Source organism: Rattus rattus, chromosome 9, assembly GCF_011064425.1.
Source record: "Rattus rattus isolate New Zealand chromosome 9, Rrattus_CSIRO_v1, whole genome shotgun sequence".
Taxonomy (NCBI): domain Eukaryota; kingdom Metazoa; phylum Chordata; class Mammalia; order Rodentia; family Muridae; genus Rattus; species Rattus rattus.
The window spans coordinates 84,107,780-84,132,742 of record NC_046162.1 but is presented as its reverse complement, the minus strand read 5'-3'; the positions used below and the strand labels follow the sequence as shown (position 1 = coordinate 84,132,742).

Below are 24,963 nucleotides of genomic sequence, written 5' to 3'. Positions count from 1 at the left end.
AAAGAGCATCAGGAAACATGACAAGTCTTCCTGCCTCTCATAACCAACAACTCAACATATGGCATTTCCTTTATAATTCCTTCAAAGCAAAACATAATTGCTGGGCTGAATAGTAGTTTAGTGGAAGAGTACTTGCTTTTAGCAAGCACCAGGCTCAGCGTTTGATCTGCAGAACCATCAGCAGGGAAAAAGTACTAACACATAACTTTACCTTCCACGGCTGGAGAAAAGGCTCAGTGGTTAGAGAACCTGGCCTCCAGGTCTGGGGTCTGGGGTTTTTGCACTCTGCAGGTACCAGGCACACAAGTGGTGTGGATCAGATAGTCAGGAAACTACTCACACACACAAACACACAGACATCCCATAACTTAAAAAAAAACAAACAAAACCAAAACCTTGTTTCTTCTAAGTTATGGTACCAACTGCTAATTGAATTAAGAATATCTTATTTTGGGGTTGGGGATTTAGCTCAGAGGTAGAGCGCTTGCCTAGGAAGCGCAAGGCCCTAGGTTCGGTCCCCAGCTCCAAAAAAAAAAAACAAAAAAAAAAAAAAGAGTATCTTATTTTATTTTGTCTGTTTTATGAGACAGCCCTGGCTGTCCTTGAACTCAGAGATCCACTGCCTCTGTCTCCTGAGAGCTTGGGTTAAACGCAGAATTAAGAATTTTTAAAAAGTCATTTACTTATTTGTATGTGTTATGTCTACAGCCCATGTGTACATGCGCGCATGTGTGTCTGTATCTATGTGTGCCCTGCTATGGAGAGCAGAGTACATACAACATGTGGGAAGTGCTTCTTTCCTACCATGTGGGTTCCAGGAACTAAACTCAAGACCTAGGCCGGGCAACAGAAACCTTTACCCAGTGAACCGTCTCACAGGCCCCTGAGGGAAGATTTGTATATGATCTTTCACGTGCTTTTATTTCCTAAGAAACTGCCAGGAAAAGAAAACTTATGTTAATATAAACTTAATGAACTAAAGAGCTAAACAATGTATGCCCCAGTGAGGAACATTTAAGTGAATTTAAACAAAAACAAAAATCTAATCAAGATAAAACACATCTGCCATGGAAATGCTGCCCCCAAAAATAGTTCCTAAAGAAAACTTAAGTAAAATACCAGGATAATGACTAGGACAACTGCGGACAAGATCGCCACATAACCACAGTCGGAAACCAACACCACGGGAAGCTTAGTTTATCCAAAGAAAGAAACCAACAATGTTGAAAACGAAATACTATTCCTCTAAGAATACACACAGTGTTTTTAAGCTATAGTAATCTATAGAAATACACGACCACTTTTCTTTTTTTTTTTTTTAATTTTGTTGTTCCAGCAGTCTAGTCTGGCCCCTGGGAAATCACAATCCTTCTGTCTAAACTTCTAAAGTACTGAGATTACAGGCATATGTCAGGCCACCACGTTCAGCTCTGTAACTACTTAATGAATGAGTCTTTGGCCTTGGAAGTATGCAGCAAGTGGATTCCCAAATCTTTGTGGGTCACACTGTAGAAGGTTTGACACAGTATCAAGGTTGCGAGGTTAGTTTTAGTTGACTATGAAAATGCAGATCTTACCCACATGCAGGCTTCAATTCTAACTTTTGAGATGATACTCCACAAAGATATGGCTCCTTCAGTGCCTTCTTCGTCTGGGCAGATAATCTGGTCAGGATAGGGCGGCTCAGGGAAATTAACCGAATTGCATTCATAAGCAGCTAATGTAACTGAAGCTATATGTGGGCCCTAGAAAACAAATGGAAGAAACCTCTTGAGAAACAGGAGAACAAAAGGACTTTGATGCACCTCATCTCAAAGCCATATAATCAGTAAAGTAATACAACTAATGTAATCAAAGCGCTGCTTTCCGAGAACAAGATTCAACCGGAACACACATTTAAAGATGCAGTTAGCAGTTTGATAAAACAATCTTCCCCAGGCCTGCTTCAGGCAACCTGTCTAAGTTTTGCTTGATCTTCATATTGTCTATTCAGAATTACCTGTCAGAATGTTATCCCTGTAATAACACTTTTCTTTCAGGTATAATTTAAGGTATCACCAACCTTTTCTAGTGAGTTACTAAAAAAGAGATGACCCCGTATAACCATTTATCAGTGCATTTTACCTTTAAATGTTTTTTCCTGTAGCAACTTTTGTGATACTCTTGCTCTTTTATTTTGCAATATTACAAATTATTAAAAACGAGTTAAACTACATTAAAATTTAGATATGCAATAAAGTCTTACATCCAATGATTCACAAGCACATGAGGAGGTCTGGAGAGCCGGCTCAGCAGTGGAGCGTGGGTGCCGCTCTTGCAGAGGCCCTGACTTCAGTTCCCAGCACCCACTTCAGGTGGCTTACAAATGCTTCTAACTGCCGCTCTAGGAGGCCTCATGTCCTCTCCTGGCTTCTGTAGGGACTTGCACTCACATGTGCAGGTGCACATGAGCACACGCATGCAGACACACACAATTACAAGCAAATTAATCCAGAAAATCAACTATAGGTTTTAAAAGCTAGGGTTGCCCAGATAGCTCAGTAAAGGTGCTTGCCATGCAGACATTGACTACATGATTCAATTTCTAGAATTGACACAAAAGTATTAAGGAGTCAGCTACCTCCATGACATTGTCCTCTGAGCTAGTGTGATGGGTGCAAATGCACACGTGTGTGTGTGTCACAGACACACAGGCACAAATACATATCAGACATACAAACACTAATTACGAATAAAATGAATAAAGAATTGGTAAAACTATAAATTCCTGAGTTTCCTGGGCATAGATCGGTGGTTGTGTGTTAGAATAGAGTATGTAGCACCTGTTATCTGGTTAAAAGAGATCTACTTTTAACCAACAGGTTTACGCATACACCAAAATTCTGCTAAAGACCACACTGAGCAAATATTTCTGAATATGAAGGTTTCTAGTAGATTTTTCTACAGCTTTTCTAAAATGACTCACACCTAAAGAAAAGTGGCCACTGTGTATCTGCACTTTGCAGTCACAGAGAGAATGAATCTGACATTGAAAAAGTCAGCTACAGTGAGTAGGAAATATTAGAGTAAGTCCCACTGCCAGAAACTAAAAGCTAGAAGAAATGTCACCTACTACTTGTTCTGAGACTACTGTGTGCACACTAATACCTGCAATTGTAAACACATTATTTTAAAAAGAAAATATCATACAAGTCCTGTTTATTACAAAGATAATAAATTATTCATTTGCTTAAGAAGTAATTATTTTTATTTTATGTACATGAGTATTTTGCCTACATGCATCTATGTGTGCCTGGTGCCCGAGGAGGCCAGCAGAGGGAGATGGGATTCCCTGGAACTGAGGTTAAGGATGGCTGTGAGCTACCATGGGGGTGCTGTGAACCAAATCTGGGGTCCTCTACAGAAGTAACAAGTGGTCCTGACTGCTGAGCCATCTCTCCAGCCTCAAAGATTTCTATTCTTTACTTTTAATTATACATACATGTGTGTGCATGTGCATGTGCATGTGCATGTGCATGTGTATGTGCTTGTGCGTGGGCATGGGCTTGCCTTGGAACTGCAGTTCCAGGGAGCTGTGTAACGCCAGTTGTGTGTGCTAGGAACCAAACTCTGCAAGAACAGGGAGCACTCTTAGCTGCTTAACCATCTTCCCCAACTACTCCTCCCCAGGCTTGTTTACTTCTTTTTGTATATTAACTTGTTTTTAAGAAAATTTGTTTAAAAGTCCACTTCATCTTTTTACTTTTTTTTTGTCTTTGTATTTTTAATTTTAATTCTTGGAATTGCTAGTATAACAATATTCAAGATTTAAAGCATTGAAAGTTTAAAAAAGAGTATTTTCATTTTGCCTTTTGCTCTTAAAAAAGATATTCTTTGAAAATTTCAAACATGAGTCCTATATATCTAGGTTATATTGGCACACCAAAATTCAGGCACCCTCAGTCAGGTTTCTTAATATGTTTAACATAAAACTGAAAAACTTGTTTTTTAGATATTATACAAAACAGATACCACAATTGGGAGAAAGGCAATCTTACCTCCGTCAATCCCCCAAAAAAACCATAAAAAAAATTGAATTAAGTTTAGATATTCTGAATAACTCCAGAGTAACGATATAATGATAGCTAGCAAATCCAGTATTAAAATAATAACTGTAGGGGTTGGGGATTTGGCTCGGTGGTAGAGGGCTTGCCTAGCAAGCAAAGGCCCTGGGTTTGGCCCCCAGCTCCGGAAAAAAAAAAAAAAAAAGAACGAAAAATAATAACTGTAGTCAGGCATAGTGGGTGGGAAGCAGATATCTGTGTTTTTGCCCAGAGTTCTTGGCCAGCCAGGACTATACAGTGAGATGTAGTTTCAGAAATAAAAACAATACTTTTAACACGAGAAAAGACAAAAAGACATATGATGGCAGTAATTAAAAATGGAGAAAATGCAAGAGTTGGTTCTTTTTAAAGGGCCGAGGGGTGGCGGGTGGGGGATGAAAAAGGAAGGTAAGGCATCGATGGTTTGCAAGTAGTGGAGCTAGCTGGTGCGAACCTCGCCTGGGAAGCCTAAGTTCCTTCCAACTCCAAGCTCTGGGCTATGTGACACAGACACTTCTATTCCAAAACATAGGTTAATACAAACTAAATATATTACCCTACAAAATAAACTTTTTTGATATTGTTTTAATTTTAGTGATTCTAAAAGAGTAAAGTCTCACCAATTTTAGAATTTTTTGCCTACAGATGACTGTTCAGGGGGCCTGCCTTGCATGTAAGCACAAGGCCCTGGCCTCTCACATAATGTGAGCATGGTGACTCACACCTGTAATCTGGCACTTAGAAGGGACAGGCAAGAGAACAAGAAGTTTGTTTATTCCCAGCCACTTAGCAAGATCTGGAACAATCTAGCTGAGCAGTCTACATAAGGAGTTTCAGACCAGCTAGGGTCACACAGCGAGACCCTTTTTGTTCATTCTCTCGAGAGTGCACATACTTCCCATAGCCACACTATGAAGTCATGATTACTCAGCATGGAGGCATATGTGGTGGTTTCCAGACAAAATGAAAGCTAAGAGGCCTGGCTACCAGCTCAGTTCTATCCTTCGTTCAATTTTACAAGTCTGCTGCAGCCTACATCTTGACATTTTAGGTTAGATTATATTTACTGATAGGAAAGTTTTTTCAACTTTACAGCTTAATTGTTCCAGAAAAATAAACAAGTGTTCTGAATAAATAATTTAGAAAATTACATTCATTCAAGTCACTTATGTCCTCTTTCTAGTGCTGGGACTGAACCCAGGGCCTCACACATGGGATAAAACCCCAGACATAAAGCCATCTTTTAAGTATAATTGCCAAAAAGTGCAAGCCTCACTACAATGTATTATATGAAAGTCCTATTTTAGTGACATCAAAGAAATAAGTGAGTGGAGCCAGAAATTAGAGCAAAGAAAAAAAACGGATTAACTGGCTATAACCAGTATAAAATACTACATAGGTAATAGAAAGCACCCAGACTGCAGGGAGCAGAGGAAAAGCCCAGGGAAAGACATACGTCTTAGTGACCTGAGGGATAAGAGCCATCAGTATGATACACAGAGGGGAGACATGGGCTTCAGAAAAATAACAAAAGAAATAGTGGCCAAATTGTCCAGATTTTATGTCCAGATAAAAAAGATTTTATATTTTTTTTGTGGAAAAAAAAATCTAGGGAATAAAATACGCCTTAGTGAGAATCAATTAAAAGAAAATAAAACATAAACTGCTGGGAAGAAAAGCACGACAGTCAAACTGGCAGGACTCCGTCACAAGGAAACCTTAGTCATGAGAAGGAATCACAATAACACCATCCAAAGAGGAGATAGGGTTAGACTTACAATCAGAAGTAATGGGAACAAAGATAAAGTTACTTTTGTAAAATGCTAAAAGAATGAAGTGAAATACATGCGAACTAGAACTTATGGAAAATACACTTCAAAAATAAGAGGACATTAGAACAACACTGGGGACACAGAGCTTCCTCTTTATTTGAACCTTTCGTGAGTTAAGTAGTTGTTTAAAGCAAACTGCAGCTTACAGCACTTGATCTGCATGTCTGAAGTCCTAGGCTCTAACAACAAGGAGGGAAAAAACCCAAACTGTAGATTTATAGCAAACAACTTGGGGTTGGGGCTCAGGACCTGTGCGGAGGTAAAGAAGACAACAAGTTGCCAAGTCACCCACACCAGCATAAGGTATGTTATATTACAAGCCTGAGAGCAACCATTACAATTTTCTCTTATTAAACTGTAAGATACTAAGGAAGGCCAAGGTAACGAGAGTGAAAGAATAAAGCAACAAGTACTCAACGTACTAAGTTCAACCAGATTGAAATGCATCAGTTAGAAAGAGACCAAATACACAAGTGAGAAGGCGAAGACTGCTAACACTGATTAGTAATACAACCAGTTAGAGACATCTGAGGGCTGGCTCAGCAGTTAAGAGCAATGGAGGCTATTTTGAACCAGGCTTGGCTCCCAGCACTCCCACAGCAGCTTACAGCTGTCTGCGACTCCAGTTCTAGGGATCTGACCCCTCCTTACCTCCTCAGGAAACCGGCACATACACATGGTGCACATATACACATGCAGAGAAACACTCAAACATAAAAAAAAAAACCTAAGTAAGTCTTTTAAAAACTATACAGTTAAAAGTGAGAGCCGAGTAAAGTAAAAAGGATCAGCAAAGACAAAACACTTAAAAACCATCGTAGAAGGTGGGGAGGCTCTATGAGTATTAGACAGACTTAAGAACAGAGCATAGGAGGGACATTTCATGAAGGCGAATCTTTAGGAAGCTGAAGAAATTTTACTGTGTATATAATGGGAGCAAACACAAAAGGAACACTTGACAATGGGACAGAGAAATAAGCAGATTCCTAGCTACAGTAGAATTTTCTTTCTTTGGGGCTATGGAATGGACAGACAGACGCACAGGCTGCCCTTAGGTCTCGAGCTTCCTCCTCTTCCTGGGCTGGGGATTTAGCTCAGCGGTAGAGCGCTTACCTAGGAAGCGCAAGGCCCTGGGTTCGGTCCCCAGCTCCGAAAAAAAGAACAAAAAAAAAAAAAAAAAAAGCACGTGCTATCATTACAGCGTCTATCACTGCACCACTGCACTCAGCACTGAAAAGACCAACACCGAGTGTGCCGGCTAGACTTGGGCTAACTTGACACAGCTGGTGTCGTTTTAGAAGAGGGAACCCCAGCTGAAAAAAATGTCCTTGCCAGCCTGGCCTTCAGGTAAGCCTGTGGAGCATTTTCTTGATTTATGATTGATGTGGGAGGACCCCATTCACTGTGGTGCACCCCTGGGCTGGGGGTCCTGGGTGGGAGAAGAAAGCAGCCTGAGCAAGCCTCAGAGCAAGCCGGTTGGTGCTCCTCTCTCCTGCTGTGGCCTCAGCGCCAGCCTCCCGGCTCATTCCTGCCTGCAGTGGACTGTAGGACGGATTAAAGTCTCCCTCCCCACGCTGTGGGCATGGCCATTCTATGACAGCAGCAGGGGCCCTAAGGAGGACACCCTTCTTTCATTCACCCAGAGTAAGCAGAATGAAAATTCATGTGGATACAGGAGATCCGTGCAACAAAAATGATGTGACAAGGTCGGTACAGAGAACAGCTTTAGGGAAAAGTGACAAATGAAGATTTTGGTTTTTTTCTTCAAATTCAAATATGCCTTTCTATCCCAATAATAAAGTTTTAGATATTTGTGACATTGGACATCTGGTTTTGTTTCATTTTGAAATTCCATATATCTAGTCTCATAAATTATATTTATTATACAGTATTTCCCGAAGTTTGATTGATGGGATAATTCTGCTTTGCTCAAGATAACAGACATTACACTTGCTGAGGCTGTTGGGGATACACCAAAGTGAGATCAAAAGGCAGGATTTCTTACAGGAGTGAACATAATTATTTGTCTGTAAAAAGCGGTATTTTAAGTTTCCTGGGGATTTTGCTTTGCAGCTATAGCTGACCTCATACCGCACTCTCTTGTTTCAGCCTTTCACTTTCTAAGATTACAGACACTGCTACTCCAGACGCAGGTCTTTCATACAGATTTTATACATTCCTACAGTTTATACCCTTTCCAGAGTAAGTACAAAGAAAAAACTTCCACTCAGATCATTCTGTGGAGTCAATTTTATTCTATCTTTAGTAGTGGTAATAAAATTTAATATTTTTTTTTTGGCTATCATTTTTGTTGGTCAAAAACAAGTCTTCATTGTGTCCTCCAGCCTGTCCTCCACCTCCTGAGTTCTGAGATTAGGGTGGGTGCCACCACATCCCAAAGAACACCAAATAAAAAGACTCAGGCTTCGCCTTTGTACAGCAGTGTGCAAGCGTGAAGGTTAGAGGACAGCTTCTGGGTACTGATTTGCTTCCTCCAATGCCATGGGTTTGAGGACTCAGCTCAGGCCATCTTTATCTGCTGAGCCATCGAGATGGCTCAAGAAACATCTGACACAACATCTGAGATTATGTCAAACAAAACTACCCTAATCCGTCGGTAAAGAGAGATTTTAAGTTGTGCTTTGATAATTACGTAGTTTAGATCCAAAGAAAGATCTTCTGTGTCATAAACACAAATTAAGGTCTTCATAAGGAGGCATGAATAAATTCATAGTTCAATCAGTTAAAAAATTTCTAATTATAAAATAATGAAATAGTGTTGTATTTCTACTTTATTTTACACAAAAAAACAAACCATTTTCTGGGTTTTGAAGTTTTCAAGCTGTTTGTATGTACACTAGAACAGACAATAAATCATTATAATTACACCTCATTTGTAAGTCAGAGCTAATTTAGTCAAGCCTCTTAGGATGATGAAGACAGAGTGAGAGAGAGAGAGAGCGAGAGAGAGAGAGAGAGAGAGAGAGAGAGAGAGAGAGACTACTCCTAAGAAGGCACACTGACGTTCTTAGCAGTCGAGGCGGCTGTCTGAAAACTGATGAAACATTCCTAAAGACTGGCCTGCTTCCACAGCATCTGTAACGTCAATTCACAGCTGAATCTATCATCTACACACAGAAGTCAAGGGAGATCCCAAGGGCAAAATTTCCAATTAGTTTTGTCTGGAAAGCTCAGGTCAAAGGTAATAAAGCTGAGGCCTGGCTGATTCACTGGGAAACCATGTGTTTGCCTCACTCTTCACTAAAGAACAAAAGGACGGTGCCCAGTTTGGAATGTGATTCATTAGGGATATCTGGGAGACAAATAAATACAAGATGACGAAGGGTTGTCTGCATGACTTGCAACTTTTTCTTCCCTCTTTTTTAAAAGTTTGACTTTTGGGGGACTTTAGAAGCCCTTTCCACACAGGAATTCTACTTTCCCAAAGGTAAAAATGGTCGCTTTTCTCACCAGTCTGGAAATAACTTACTTAAGGCTCTACAGGGTGCTGGCTTGGGCCCTGCATTAACTGATTTACAGGTGATTGTGACCCAGCTGCAGTGTGGGTACTGGTCTTTTGGAAGAGCAGTCAGTCCTTTTAACCACTGGGCCATCTTCTCCAGCCCCAGACCCGTTGTTTAGATTCTTTTTTTCAAGTCTCAAGCTAGCACACCCTCCCCAACCCTGCTTTCTTCTCTATAAAATGCAGTATGGTTTGTCTAAACACAATAGCTTGGGCCTTAATGTGAGTGGCAAGTTATTTAAATCTGTTAGTAATTTAACAAAGCATAATTAGAATTCTGCCTTATCTTCCTAATGTAACAAAATGTTAAAAGTAAAACAATGGCTGTGTTACCAGAGCAAGAAGATATGATTATATTTTAAAAGTATAAGAACATAGTTGCTAGCCAAAACAAAAGCAGTGTAAACTATAATACTAGTTCATGAGCCTTCTGGAAGCAAGCGAATTGTACCAGATTATTATAAAGGAATACTTCAAGTTTCTACTTTTAAAATCAAGTAACTTAAAATTGGTTTTAAAGATTTACAAATAATTGTGTAATTTTAAATACAGTATGATGTTTTAGTATACATTATACACTATACAGTATATACTATTACACTGGTAACCTCAAGATTTTTAGCTGACCCATCAACTCAAATATTTATCATTAAGCCTACCTAAGAGGGCAGGCATGGTGGCCTCTTTAATCCCAACACTCAGCTGGCCAAGGAGGACAATCACTGTGAGTTCAACCTGGTAAGCTGCTATAGTGAGCTCCAGGCCAGCCAATGCTAAATGGTGAGACCCTTCCCCCACAAAACAAAGAAAACAATAACAAATCCTAACTGACCTTTTTCTTTCTTTTTTGACATGCCGGGCTTTGAAGCCAGACCCTTGAGCATGCTAGGGGTACTCTGCTCCATCCCTAGCCTCTTCTAAGCAAATCTTGCTCATGCGTTGACCCAAGTGTTCTGAGTAAATGGATCACACATTTAGGTAGGGAGTTGTTTAACCTACTCTTTGAAGCTTTCTTTTAAGCACACATTTATAAATAATGACTTAAAGGCAGGAAGCTATCCAGTCTGTACAAACCCCTGTGTCCTGGAGACCTTGGTTTTGCTTTTGATGTGGTGTAGCTCATGAGCCATTCCTTGGGAGACAGAGGGAGAGGAGCAACTATCCCCCCCCTCATCAGAAAAAGGCCAACAGGCCTGTTTTTCTAAAAAAAAAAAAAAAAAAAAAAAAAAAAAAAAAGAGGCTGCTAATCTTCCAGGAAGAGCTCTGGCTCAGAGATGTTCATGGCCACAGCCTTGTACCTATAGAAGTCAGTGTCAGCGAAATCAGACTCCAATCCCTCTCTGTACGGAGGATGTGCAGGTGAGCGGAAGTAGTCGTAAAGAGGAGAGCTAGCAGTTTAGCCGAGACAACAATCTTCCCCACCACGGCATTGACAGCAGTTACGGAGACTTCCCCCTTCATTTACGCCATGTTAGAGATGTTTTCTAAATATTTACTTCCAACAATAAGGAATCAAGAGCCAAAAGGTACCAGGAACATCTGTGTCTACGGAAACAGCTTCAGAGCAGCCAGACAACTATTAGGCACTACACACAGAAGGAACATGGTGTCACTCACAGCAGTGTTTATACATGAGAACACAATCAACATGCCAGACTTTAAAAAGGTACAATTTCTGCTCCACTTTAAAATGAAATAACACAAACTTAAAAATAAAAATAAAACAGGCATCTGGGCAGCAAATACTTTACATATTTGTTGCGTTTAATTTATAACAAAAGTAAGGTATTTTTTGAAATGATCATATTAAGAAAATGTCTCTTAAGAAGGCATTTTCAAAGGACAGCACAGTATGGTTACGATTCTAATAAAACTTGGTCAATTTTACACTATAATCCAATAGATCCAAATCCTCCTACATGGCTTTCAGAAGGGGGAATGCTATGCTTCGGGCACATTTTCCTACTTTGATCCCAAATGTGAGAAAAGAAATCCTAGTGGATTAGGTTAAAGAGAACATTTGTCTGGAAAGGTACGTATCTGATGCTTCCCAAAGGCAGTGAGTACTGATCTCTAGAGTTCTTCACTAGAACCTGGACTTGGTAAAATCTTTCCGTAGGAAAATGCTCCCCCTAGTGTCAAAAATTGTCCTTACATCACACAATTCCATAAGTCAATGGAATTATAGCTTCTGCTGCCCTTGAGCTACGGGTTCACATAATCCAGGTTACTCTAGAATTTATGTAGATGAAGGTGGCCTTCAACTCCCTATCCTGCCTTTAATGTGCTGAGATTATGGGCGAGTGCCACCACACTCAGCTTTCTTACTTAAATGTAAGACTTTAATCGTCATTAATGGCACATATGGACTCTGTAATCAACTTCTTGTTCTGTAACTTAGTGCATGTACAACAGCTACACATAAAGGCGTGCATGTGTCTGAGGTGCGTCTGCTTGAGGAAGTGGCTGGACTGGGCATGGGGAGCTCTAAGGAGATACACAAGATTGCTGAAACCTGAACCTCACTGCACGTGTGACCCTTTAGAACCTTAAAGTTGACAGGGGTCTGTCCTTGGCTGGTCATTTTGCTCTACATCACCCTCACCCCCTCCACAACTCTGAGACAGGGTTTCTCTGTGTAGCCCTGGCTGTCCTGGAACTCACTCTGTAGACCAGGCCTGCTTCAAACTCAGAGATCCACCTGCCTCTGCCTCTAGAGTACTGGGATTAAAGGCATGTGCTACCACCACCCAGTAGATATTTTCTCTTTCTTACTTTAATTATTTATTTATCTTAATGTATGTGGGTGCACCATAGCTGTCTTCAGACACACCAGAAGAGGGCATCACATCCTATTATAGGTGGTTGTGAGCCACCATGTGGTTGCTGGGATTTGAACTCAGGACCTCTGGAAGAGACATCTCTCCAGCCCCCCTCTTACTTTTATTTTTGAGACACAGATTCACTAAGCAGCCAAGGCTGTTGAGAATAGCTAAGGTGGACTGTGATGTAGTTAATAGTAGAAAATTTGGCAAGCATGTACGAGGCTGTTAGTTTGATCCCTAGCACTGAGAAGAAGAAAAAATCAGTAAAGCATACATTGCAAATGATTCCGTGCTTTAAACCATAGGCTGAGAAGCCAGAGGAGACAGCTGTGTTGGCAAAAGCCCCTGCTGCACAGTCTGAGGACTTGAGTTTGACTCACAGAGCCCTGAGGACGCTGCACACAGCTTTTCATATTTATAATCCCAGCGCTCCTATGGGAATGGGAGGTGGACGCAGAAGAATCTGCTGTAAGCTCAAGTATGCAGCACAGCCACACAAAAACAAAATCCTGTCTCAAAAGCAGCAAAAGATGAAAGGAGAGAACAGACTGCAAACTTGTCTTCTGACTTTCACTGACACGCAAACCCTTAGTGTCTTTGGTCTTTTTCTCTCTCTTCTTCAAAAGAAAAATATAAAACTGTAACAGTGATATTAGTTGTAATAGCTGGAATAATTTTCTAGATACTTTTATGTGTATTAAATATCATGTTTGAAAAGATACATCTGTTATTTCATTTAATCCTCAAAACGGTCATGAGATAATTACCATCATTATCTCCTCCATTTATAGTTGAATGAACTAAGTTTAAAAGTTAAGAAATCGGGCTGGAGAGATGGCTCAGCGGTTAAGAGCACTGACTGCTCTTCCAGAGGTCCTGAGTTCAATTCCCAGCAACCACATGGTGGCTCACGACCATCTGTAATGGGATGCTCTCTTCTGAAGTGTCTGAAGAGAACTACAGTGTACTAACATATAAATAAAATAAATAAATTAAAAAAAAAAAAGTTAAGAAATCTGGGCTGGAGAGATGGTTCAGCAGCTAAGAGCACTGACTGCTCTTCCAGAGGTCCTGAGTTCAATTCCCAGCACCGCGTGGTGGCTCACAGCCATCTGTAATGGGATCTGATGCCCTCTTCTGGTGTGTCTGAAGATAGCAACAGTGTACTCATAAATGAAATAAATAAATCTTAAAAAAAAGGTTAAGAAATACTCCAGGTGATGGTGACGCACACCTTTAATCCCTGCACTTGAGAGGCAGAGGCATAGGCAGGCGACTCTCTGAAAGTTGGAAGCCAGCCTGGTCTACAGAGTAGATTCTAGGATAGCCAAACTATTCACAGAGAAATGTGTTGAGGAAAAACAACAATAAAAATCTTAAGAAATTCATCGAAAATTGCATAGCTAATATTATTGGAGCAGACATTCTAACCCAGCTACTTGACTCTGTTTCTCTCATAATCAAAACTGCTGCATATTCTTGACTACTAAGGGGTAGATGTAGATGTGGTGGTGCACTCCTGCAATCCCAGTATTTGGGAAGCCCTGACAGGAAGGATGCTACGAGTTCAAGACAAGCCCAGGATATATAACTGTGTATTTCCTACATATGCAAATCAATGGAAAACAAGGATAACTGGTGATGTTACCTCTCCTTTAAAAATTATTTTAGATTTACTTTGTATGTATGCTTGTCTTGCCTGCATATATGTCTGTGAAACATGTGCTTGCCTGGCATTCCGGTTAAAGGAGGGCCTTGGATCCCCTGCAACTGGAGTTACACGCAGCCCCATTCACTAGTCTTATGTAGTTAAAACATGCATGTATGAATATAGATAAGTAACAAATCATGTCTCTAAGCTAAGAGAGTCATTTGGGTGTTGGTAAGGTTGTTCTCCTGGCAAATACACAACAGTATATTGACTGTGTTAGCGATGCCATCTAGTGGTGACCAGATATAGATGTACTAAGACAAATTCTAGAATTGCTTTTTTCTTTTTAAAAAGATCTTAGGACTTATTTTGTTCTACATGTGTGGATGTTTCTCATGCATACATACATGTGTAGGCGCCTGATGCCTATGGAAGCCAGCAGACAGCATGACATTCTCTGGGACTGGAATTATGGTTGATTGTGAGCCACCATACGCAGCTGGGAATTGAAACCAAGGTTCTCCACAAGAAGAGTGTTCTTAATTGCTGAGCCATCTTTCTCTCAGCCCCCTAGAAAACTGATTTCAAGTCGCTCATAGATGACAATCTTTGGAGAATGTGAACAATGTGGGTTTTTTTTCAACAGGAAAAAAAAAAGCTTATGCTCCTCGATACCATAGTAGAATGTTCAGGACATTAGGAGAACGAGCAACACAACCCCGTGGTTCTAACGGTCACCTATCACTACGGATCCACAGAGATGAAATGCATCTGCTTTCCCTCCCTGCTCGCAGCCACCATTCCTAGGTAAACAGCAACTGTGCTCACTGAACGACAGGGGTTCCAACACACATTTTCAATTTAAAAATTTAAAAATAAGGAAATTGTTCATTAACTGAAAACTATGACTTTATTTTATTTAAGATCTAATCTTTGTAATCTCTTAAGTGACCATCTGGTGCACACTCAATCACAATTAACAAAGTTTAACTCCAAAAGGCAACTTCCACCAAGGAAACAAATGGCTATGAAATACAAAACATTTTCATATTACTTAATTTTTAGTTACATGATCATGATACAGAAAAAAATTAACCTTTAGTTTTTCCAACTGCAGAACTGTAAGTCTTTACATTTATTTTGCTACAAAGTCTGCCAGGAAGAGGGCTGTATTTCTTACCAGACTACTTTCCTAGCATGGTTACTTGGCCTCTAGACTGAGGGTTATATGATTACAAGGCAGAGTGTCTATTTCACCACCACAGAAAGTAGGACATCAGAATGTTATCATCATCACATCCAAGCGAGGGTTACATAAAGGCTCATAAGAAAGCACCTGTAACCAAGACTTCCTAAACACAATCATATTTCATAGGTTAAAAACACAAGTGAGGGGTTGGGGATTTACCTCAGCTCCCGAAAAAAGAAAAGAAAAAAACAAAACAAAACAAAACAAAAAAACCCCAACAAACACGAGTGAGGTCAGCATGGTGGTGCCAGTCTTTAATCTCAGCACAGGCAGAGGAAGGAAAATCTCTGTAAGGTCCAGGGGAGCCTGGTCTACACAGTGAGTTCCAGGATAGCCAGGGTCATATAGTGACACCCCTTCCCTCTTCCAAACAAACAAACAAAACAACAGTAAACAAAAGAAATGAAGATTGTAAGAGGTAGGAGGCATAGAGGTCCTTATGCCATCAGAGAAGTACTAGAGGAACCAGGAATGCTAACCATGCAGGGTTGTCTCTTCAGAGGAGCAGAGGTAGTTACTAGCCTAGTGGCCAAAACCACACCAGATCCTCCCCAAGACCATATCACAAGACTGTTTTTCTCAGTCAATTTATATATAGAGAGCCTATATTTATGGAAGATGTCACATGTACTTACAAAGTTCCCACAAGGGGTTGAGTTAATTATCACCAGGATATTTTTTCATGAAACTGTACTGTACTTAAATATGTCTAAAGGAAACTAATTGGGGTCAGATTCTCAAATGTTTAAACCAGTACAGCCTACTGAGCTGTGCTGGATTGAACAGCCTCATCTTACATGGATCGACACGTTGGCCCCTGGGGTTATAGAGGTCCCCTGTACTTAAAGATTAAAAAGTTCTTACAAATCACAGAGGAAATGGTAAATTTAAAAAGACTATCTAGATTTATTGGAATAGTTTGTATTAGGAACAAATCAAAGGACTCTTCTTTGTCTATTTTCTTTCTTTTTTTAAATTTGTTGAAGTTCACATGTAATTTTAGCAATATATATACAAATACGATACACAGGTATACAAAAGCCTTCTCATGGAAACATTTCTGCATAATTAACGCAATAGTTTCATAAGTTCAAAGACTGCATCTGCACACTAGTGACTTAGCATATAATGGATGTAACACCGAGGACAGTGAGAGATGACTTCCTCCCGATTGCTCTTGAAAAAATGAGGGGCTGGAGAAATGACTTAGCAGTTAAGAGGGTGGATTGTTCTACATCAGACCAGGGTTCGGTTCTCAGCACCCACAAAACAGCTCACAACTGTCTGTAGCTCCAGTTCCTCCACAGGCACCAGGCAAACACAAGATGCAGATATACAAAACACTCATATACATTAAAAGTTAAAGCTGAGAAAATTCTAATTACATTCTACTAAACTACCACACTGATCAAGGGTAAAAACGCTCATTAATAGAAACAAAGATTTTACTTTTTTTTTTTTGGTTCTTTTTTTCGGAGCTGGGGACCGAACCCAGGGCCTTGCGCTTCCTAGGTAAGCGCTCTACCACTGAGCTAAATCCCCAGCCCCAAGATTTTACTTCTTTACACTAGCTCTGTAATACACTTTAGTGTTACAATACTATTATTATTACTGCTATTATTATTATAAATGTCTGTGCAAGTGCGTATCTGTGTGCTATGACACAGGTCAGAAAAGAGCTTATCTGAGGATTCAAAATTAGGTCCTCAAGGTTGTTCAGAAAGTACTTTAGTCAATGAATTATCTCTCTAGTCCTCAATTTTCTTTATACTAAATTTGTAAACAATTTAAAAAGGACTCATTTGAATTCCTTTTAATGTTCAATAGAATCTGCTATGTAAGCTGCTTTTCAGATGATTTTAGGTTGGTCATCTATTACAAATGAAACCCTTCATTTTGTTTTTCCAAGAAATATCAGATGGCAGGTCTGGATAAGAACAGGGATAGATAGGGCAGTTGTGGTCCACGTCTTTAATCCCAGCACTTGGGAGGCAGAAGCAGGTATATCTGAGTTCAAGGCCAGTCTGGTCTATAGAGTGAGTTCAAGGAAAGCCAGGGAAACACAGAGAAACCTTGCCTTGAAAAAACCAAAGCCAAAACAAAACAAAACAAAACAAAAGGTCAAACATTTTGCTAGGTGTGGTAGTATGTACCTTTAATCCCAGCCCTAGAGAAGCAGAGACGGGCAGATCTCTTAGTGCTAACTAGTCTATGGAGTGAGTTCTCAGATAGCCAGAGCTACAAGGAAACGGTCTTAAAAACAAAAACAAACCACAAACCAAGAACAGAAAAATATCCTATAATCTTTTTTTCTTTTTATCTCTCCTTCAACTTCTGCTTGTGAATGCAATATTACACTACTAAGAATTCAGCAGTTACAGGGCTGGAGAGAGGGTTCTGTTTAAGCATGCAGACATGTCCATGTGTTTGCATGTCCAGCATTTATGCAAAAAGTGATCCCAGCACTGGGGAGGAAGACAAGAGGATCCCCGTGGCTCACTGGCCAGGCAATCCAGCTAAACACAGGTTTATGTAGATCCTGTGTCAAAAAAAAAAAATGTGGCATGAGATTGAGGAAGACGCTTAATGTTGACATCTGGCCTCCATCTACATGTGTACACACACAGATATATATCTGCACACACACGTACACACATATATACTATAAATACAAACTCATACCAGCTTAGTGGTTACTAAGAAATAGAACCAATTACTTTTCTAGCATTTTTATTTCAGATAAAAGAGATAAGCAGATATGAATATAATTCTAAAATTAAACCATTTTTGAGATGGGGCCTCCTCATATTGCCCAAGCTAGCTTCAAACTCCCAAACCTCCTGCCACAGTCCTCTAAGCAGCTAGTACCATGTGCCACTGGGTCTAGCCTAAAATTCCAAGTTTGAAAATAAACTTAGAGGAATGATGTACTAAAGATTAACTCCCAAATTATTCTTGAGATCATTAATTCAACACTCTCCTATGCCAAGCATTCATGCCTTATCATTAACATTTTGGTTTCAGAAGTGAATTTAGTATGTATAGAGCAGATTTGACTGAAATAATAGAATCAATTCAGCATTGAATATCGCTATGATATCCTTTTTACCCAATGAAGATAAAACTTACAAATATGGAATTGTTTTTAATTTAGGAATTACTTATTCAGGAACAAGAAGGGAACAAAAGAAGTCAACCATGTAGGCCACAGAGTTTAATAAGCACTCGTGCATCTCCATCTCACCTCACTCTGACAGGGCCTACCTAGATCCTGTTGTCCTGTCTTCAGTTGCCTACCACACTTTTCTAATTCTCTATCAGACTTTTAAGTTCACTTGTAAAAACAGAAAGTTCAACTTTATTTTTTTTATTTCAACTAGTATTTCATCAAGAAAGTACTTTTAAAAAAATTTATTGAGAGCAATATGAGTACACTATTGCTCTCTTCAGACACAGCAGAAGAGGGCATCAGATCCCATTACAGATGGTTGTGAGCCACCATGTGGTTGCTGGGAATTGAACTCAGGACCTCTGGAAGAGCAGTCAGAGCTCTTAACTGCTGAGCCATCTCCACACTTTTACTTCACTTCTTTGTTTGGTGTGTGTGCACATAACTGAGCACTTGTAAAGGTCAAAGGACAATCTGCAGGAGTCAGTTCTCTTTCTGTCCACCAGGTAGGTTTTGAGGATTGAACTTCAGCCATCAGGCTTGGCTGTGAGCGCCTTTACTGGTGGGGCCATCTCAGGGCACTCTGCTTTGTGGTTTGTTTTTTTTTAAACATATATTTATTTATTTATTTATTATGTATATATACATTATACAGCTTTATGCCTGCGTGTATGTGCCTGCAGGCCAGAAGAGGGCACCAGACCTGATTATAGATGGTTGTGAGCCACCATGTGGTTGCTGGAATTGAACTCAGGACCTCTGGAAGAGCAGTCAGTGCTCTTAACCGCTGAGCCATCTCTCCAGCCCTGCTTTGTGTTTTCGAGACAGTGTCTTGATATATAGCCTACACTAACTTCAAACTCACAACAACCTTACTCTTCAGCCTCACAAGTGCTAAGATTATGGGTATAACTTATTCTAAGCTTTATACAGAATTTTATAAACTGAAATGAACTTTAGCTATTAAAATAACAGTTGCATAAAGCAAAATAAACATTACTTCAAAATTGAAAATTGAAAAAAGTTTACTTCAGGCACTGGTTTGAGGATTAGAACATTTGAAAACATAGAAGCACTTAATACAGATTTTAGAATTGTAGATCCCAAAGGAAATGCACCAATATATACAGAAAAATCGGCTTCATGTCTGTTCCCTGAAAGAAAGCCGTGCTTACCAGATAAAGCAGAAAGGTGTGCAATCCTGTTCCGAGACCAACAGAGGACAGAATCCCCAGGCCTATCCAGTAGGCATATAAAAGAAACTGCTTCTCTATCCGCTGCACATACTGGAAAACAAAAGGGACAAGGTATAAACTCAAACACCTGCCCAGGGCCGTGCTGTGCTAACCACGTCCCTGACCAGAGAGGACAAAACAAAACAAAACAAGAAGAGGCCAGGAGGGACAGGAGAGAAGCTGTGGCAGGACAATACAGTGGGTGACGTTAAGATTCCACGCTGTACCTTTAAGGGTTGTTAAAATGTTTTTAAGGGATGGATGTGTATTGGCCTTGTATGTTTAGGTGGGCAAGTATATCTTATCAACTGGGCCAAAAAACAAAACAAAACAAAAAACCAAAAAAACAAAAGCAAAGCAAAACAAAAAGCCAACCCCTCTAAGCAGAATGAGCTGGCATGGGTGAAATAGAAAACAAACCACAGGTTTGGTAATCACTATTATTTTGTTCTCTTTGACTTCTTGAGACAGGATCTCAGACTGTAGTCCAGCCTGGCTAGGTACTTTCTATGTAAACCAGGCTGGCCTTGAACTTCAGTTGATCCTCCTGCTTCTGCTTCCTGAGTGGTGTGATTATCCTGTGTGCTACCATGCCCAGGTTTGTATGGTAATGCTAAGAATAAACACTTGAAAGCGATTTAAAATTAGACATAAAACAGTGTTAAGAAAGGGACAGTTATACAATATTTGTAAAGAAAAAATTTTAGAATACAGGGGACACAGTGGTAATAAAGGGGGCAATGGGGATTGGGGATTTAGCTCAGTGGTAGAGCGCTTGCCTAGCAAGCACAAGGCCCTGGGTTCGATCCCTAGCTCCAGAAAAAAAAAAAGAAAAAGAAACAAAAAGGGGGGGGGGCAATGAACCAGGCATGGTGGTGCAAGCCTTTAAACTTGGGAGGGTGGCAGGAGATCTCTGGAGTTCCAGGACATTAAGGGCTAGGTAGAGAACCTGTCTCAAAATAACAAGATTGGAGAGCAATCACATATTTGTGTAAATAGAATACATTTTTGATTTTTTTCAAGTAAAAAACAAGAATAAAACAATTTCTATATGCATAACACCAGGCTGTTTTTCAAACAGAAGCAAAAATTAAGTCCAGTGTAAGAAAGACCTGACTTTCAAGAATGAGCTGACCTATTGCTAGACAAATCTCTCAGTGTTGGTCAATAAAATAAGGGAGTGGAGAACTTACAGAGGTGCTGGCTGCTTGACCTGTTTGACTCTTTTGTTTTGTTTTTCATTAAAGGGTTTCTCTGCATAGCTTTGGCTGTCCTGGAACTCACTCTGTAGGCCAGGCTGGCCTTCAACTCATAGGGATCCACCACCTCTGGAGTGCTGATATTAAAAGGGTGTGCACCATGGCCTGGATAGTTCTTTGTTTATTAAAAGGTGGAATTTCACTGTGTACTCCTAGCTAGCCTGGGACTCTGTTAAACAGGCTGTCTTTAAACTCATGGTAATCCCCCTGCCTCTGCTTTATTTACTGGCATGAGGCACCATGGACAGCTTGGTTGCAAATTCTTACTAAGACATAAAGATTCCTATAGAAAATGCATTGAAAACTACTTAAAAAACAACAACAACCTTCCCCAAAATTAGAAGTAAATTACTTTAAAATGACAGCTTTTAAAAAACTTTTCCTATTAGAATAGATGAATGTTTCACTATTTTAATGAAAACATGCTGACAAAATACCACTTCCTTATTTCAAATCTACCTTTCATGACATAAAAACTCTCAATCTAGGATGAAAACTAGGATGGATTAGAAAGGCATACAACAGACATTATGAAGACCTTGTGGTAAAGATGAAAGGATCCATACTGTTTTGACTGAATATAAAAACGCTAGTTTAAATCTTTGAAGATAAAAAGGTCTCCTAAATACCAAAATAAAGTTGAGCAGCTACGAGACAGTGCTTGGGTAGTTTTAGTGTATGGAATAAGACATTAAGATATCAGTTCAGTATGCTCAAAATGTTGAGGGCATAAAGTCTATGAAATCTGCACCAGTCTCACTCTGAAATGTCCCGTGACTACAGAATGGGGAACACAGCACCTTACCTGCTGGTGCGCTCCTTCCACATAATACGTAGCCACAAGCGCAGCAAGCAGCAGGAAAAAGGACACCACCATGCTTTGACGATGCCACAATCTTAAAAAGAAGTGGAAAGAAAGAGTGTCACATTAATCTTGCAATTTGTGGAAGCAGCCTTTGGGATGTAGAAAGGAGCTGGTCGAGGTACACAGGGCCAGAACCTGAATTACCATGCAGCCCCACTCTTAGCCTTTCTCCGCCCGAAGCCTTATCCTGTTCACACCTCATCTTTTAATCTGGAGAGGCATTACGGTACAACAAGGCTGGGCTGGCCAGTGGGGAGTGCCCTTTTAGCAAGGCATAGTCTTTATGTAGCCCAGGCTGACCTTCAAGTATACAGCAGAGGGTAACCTTGGAAACCTGGTTCTTGTGTGGTGATGGTTTCGTGCATGTGAGGCAAGCACTCTGAGCTGCATTCCCATTCCCTTAGTCTAATTCTTTTTAAACTATAGGAAGGAAAACAAATGTTCCTATAATAATGTTCTAAATTTAATTAATCCGTTTTGGAGAAACAGATGGCAGGGAATAGGAGATGGCTGAGGACTTCTAAAATTAGTAAATACGATTTATATAAAAAGTAGTAAGAAAACGCTTTACTTTGAGGTCCATTCCTTCAAAACTACAAGAGTTTCCAGAGAGAAATACTGCAAGGTAATGAGCGGCTGTCTCCACAGGACGATATTCTGTCTTTCTTCCCGATCCCTTCTCTTCTTCTCATTTACTGAAGAGGGGTCTGAAAAACAGCAGCATGGAAGTTAAAGGGGAATTCCTAAGGTCTGTGAAAATACCTCAAAAGTATAAATGAGATTTAACATTGTCACCATGCAAATTTAAGGAGTTGAAAGTACCAACTGAGATCAACCTTCCATGGAGGAGGCGATCTATAGAACAAAATTCTACTCTCTGAAATCTTAACAAAACCAAGGACTGTAGTAGGTTGCTGTTCTGAAACCTCATGGCTTCTCACCTGTCTATCCATCGTTGCCTACCTCTTTCCACTCCATCAGCAGCAACTTTGCAGAGTATTTTTTTAGTTATCATAGAGAGGGTTGGTACACTGTATGACTGCCTAGAAAGAAAGTTTCATCCGTGTCCCAGGTAACCATTCACAGCAAGCCCAATAATCGTGAGAAATGGGAAGTAGTCCAAATAGAAATAAAATGAATTGTCATGGCTACCACTGCTTTTTGGTACTGAGGACTGAATCCAGGATTTCACCCATGCTGTGCGTGTCCTCTGTGCACTGGCCCTAGATCTGTTAATTTCCCATTAGTATTACTGAGACAACAACAACAAATCCTGCAAAAACCAAAACAAAACACATACTAAAAAAAAATCCTGTTCTTTACTAATTCCTTTCACGCATGCATCCTACACAAAGGGCACTAAGAATCTCTCAGCTGTGGCTTGCTGCAGTGGCACACGCCTTCAATCCCAGCACCTGGAGGCAGGCAGCTCTCTGTGAGTTCAGAGGCAAGCTTGGCCTCCAGAGTTCTAGAACAACTAGGACTGTTACAGAGAAACTTATCTCAAAATGACCCCTAAACCCCCAAAAGAAACAGAATCCAGCTATTGGACTCCAAGTATGAATTTGGGGAATGGTATGTGTAGGCTAGGTACTTCTTCTGCAATCTGCTTTCTGTTTGTTTTGAGATAGGGTGTCCTAGAATTCACTATGTAGAACAGGCTGGTGTGGAACTCACAGAGATCTGCCTGCCTCTGCCAGCATCAAAGGGATGCACCATCTCGAATGCAGGTCAGTATAAGGATTAAGTGAGGAAATTCATGCAAAGCCCCAGAAGCATGACACTCACCAAATGCCCGGGGGAGTTGTACCAGTGCAGCCCACGCTCCTTACCTGTGAAACTCCCATTATGCTGTTCCTTACTCATTGCTCCACGTCTCTGGTCACAATTTGTTCCATTCTCTGCCATTTCATAGATCAGTAACTCTGGAGGAGCTAATGCAGACAATGAAGCCCAGCAATACGTTAGATTCCTCTGCTCTGCACCCGAGACTAAAGCTTAATACTGGAGTAACATGGCATATATCCCAAATGCTAATTGTATGACGTGTTCACACTTGTTTCTCTTTTCTAGCCAAGAGTTTTATAAACAATTTATATAATCCCACATAAAATGTATAGTAAAAATAAATAAATAAACAAACAAATAAATAAACAAGCAACCTGTGGTTATAAACCTTTTCTAAATAGTTATTCTAGGGCTGGAGAGGTGGCTCTGTGGTTAAGTGCATTGGCTGCTCTTCCAGAGGACTCAAGTTCAATCTCCAGCAACCACAGGGCAGCTCACAACTGTCTTTCACCAGTTCCAGGGGATCTGGCACCTTCATATATAGACTTACATGTAGGCAAAACACCAATGCACATGAAATTAGGGAAAAAAAAGTTATTCCAGTGTTTTGTTTCTTTCTTTCCAGATTGAAACTTGGGAGCACTATTCACAGAATAAAGGTATCAACTAGTACCTTCAAATATTAATAAAGTATAGATTTAATATCTAATTTATAATTAATGTCATATATTATTTAAACTTTACCATATATTTTTATCCTTTCATCTTTATAAAATAAGTTCATTATACCAACTCAAATGTTACAGACCCAAGAATATAGGTCAACTTTATGTAGGACTTGAATAGTAATGGGTACAAAAGATAAGATTTTTATGTTTAAGATATATTGGGTTAGAGATATAGCCAGATGGTAACAGAATGCTTGCTTAACACGCACAAAGCCACAAGTTTAATCTCCAGCACCACAAAAAGCCAGCAAAGTGGTATAAATCTTCATTCTAGCATGTGAGAGAGAAGCGGAGGTGGAAGGACTGGAAGACCAAGGCCAGTCTGGGCTAAATTAAAGTCTATTTCAAAAGGGGGGAGAAGTGTATATTCAAATAATAAAATTGATTCACCCATAAAAAGAGATGAATAGATGAGTGTAGCCTGTTTGCAATATCTCGTCACCCACTGACTGCCAGGTTGACTCTGCTCACTCAGCTACCTAAGCTGATGTCTTTCTCCTCCCTCACTCTTCTGTGCATGTCCCTTCCAAAGCTACATGCTTGGTAGGTTACAGAGGACAGTCATTTGTCAGGCACAGATACTGGAGTAGTCGTGCGCTCCTGCCAGAACCTTCAAACAAGTTCTCCAAAGATAAGAGCCAGGCAAGATGCTTCATTCCTGCAATCTCGACTGCCACAGGTTTGAGGCCAACGTGTTCAACGGAATACCAATCTAGCATGGACACAGTGTAAGAATGCTTCACAAACACGGGCTAGG

At 40.1% G+C, this 24,963-nt stretch overlaps 1 protein-coding gene across 3 annotated transcripts in view; it reads right to left on the bottom strand.

Moving 5' to 3' along the window:
• The window catches only part of Vmp1 (vacuole membrane protein 1), a 98,710-nt gene that overhangs the window by 58,675 nt on the left and 15,072 nt on the right, over positions 1-24,963 (bottom strand). For all 3 annotated transcript variants that reach the window (XM_032914263.1, XM_032914265.1, XM_032914264.1), the window contains exons 2-6: positions 23,523-23,624; positions 22,262-22,397; positions 21,631-21,721; positions 19,507-19,617; positions 1,578-1,745 (exon numbers count right to left, since the gene is read on the bottom strand). In XM_032914263.1, coding sequence (XP_032770154.1) covers positions 1,578-1,745; positions 19,507-19,617; positions 21,631-21,721; positions 22,262-22,397; positions 23,523-23,598 — 582 coding nt within the window. In that variant the 5' untranslated portion in view covers positions 23,599-23,624. The remainder of the gene's footprint in view (positions 1-1,577; positions 1,746-19,506; positions 19,618-21,630; positions 21,722-22,261; positions 22,398-23,522; positions 23,625-24,963) is intronic.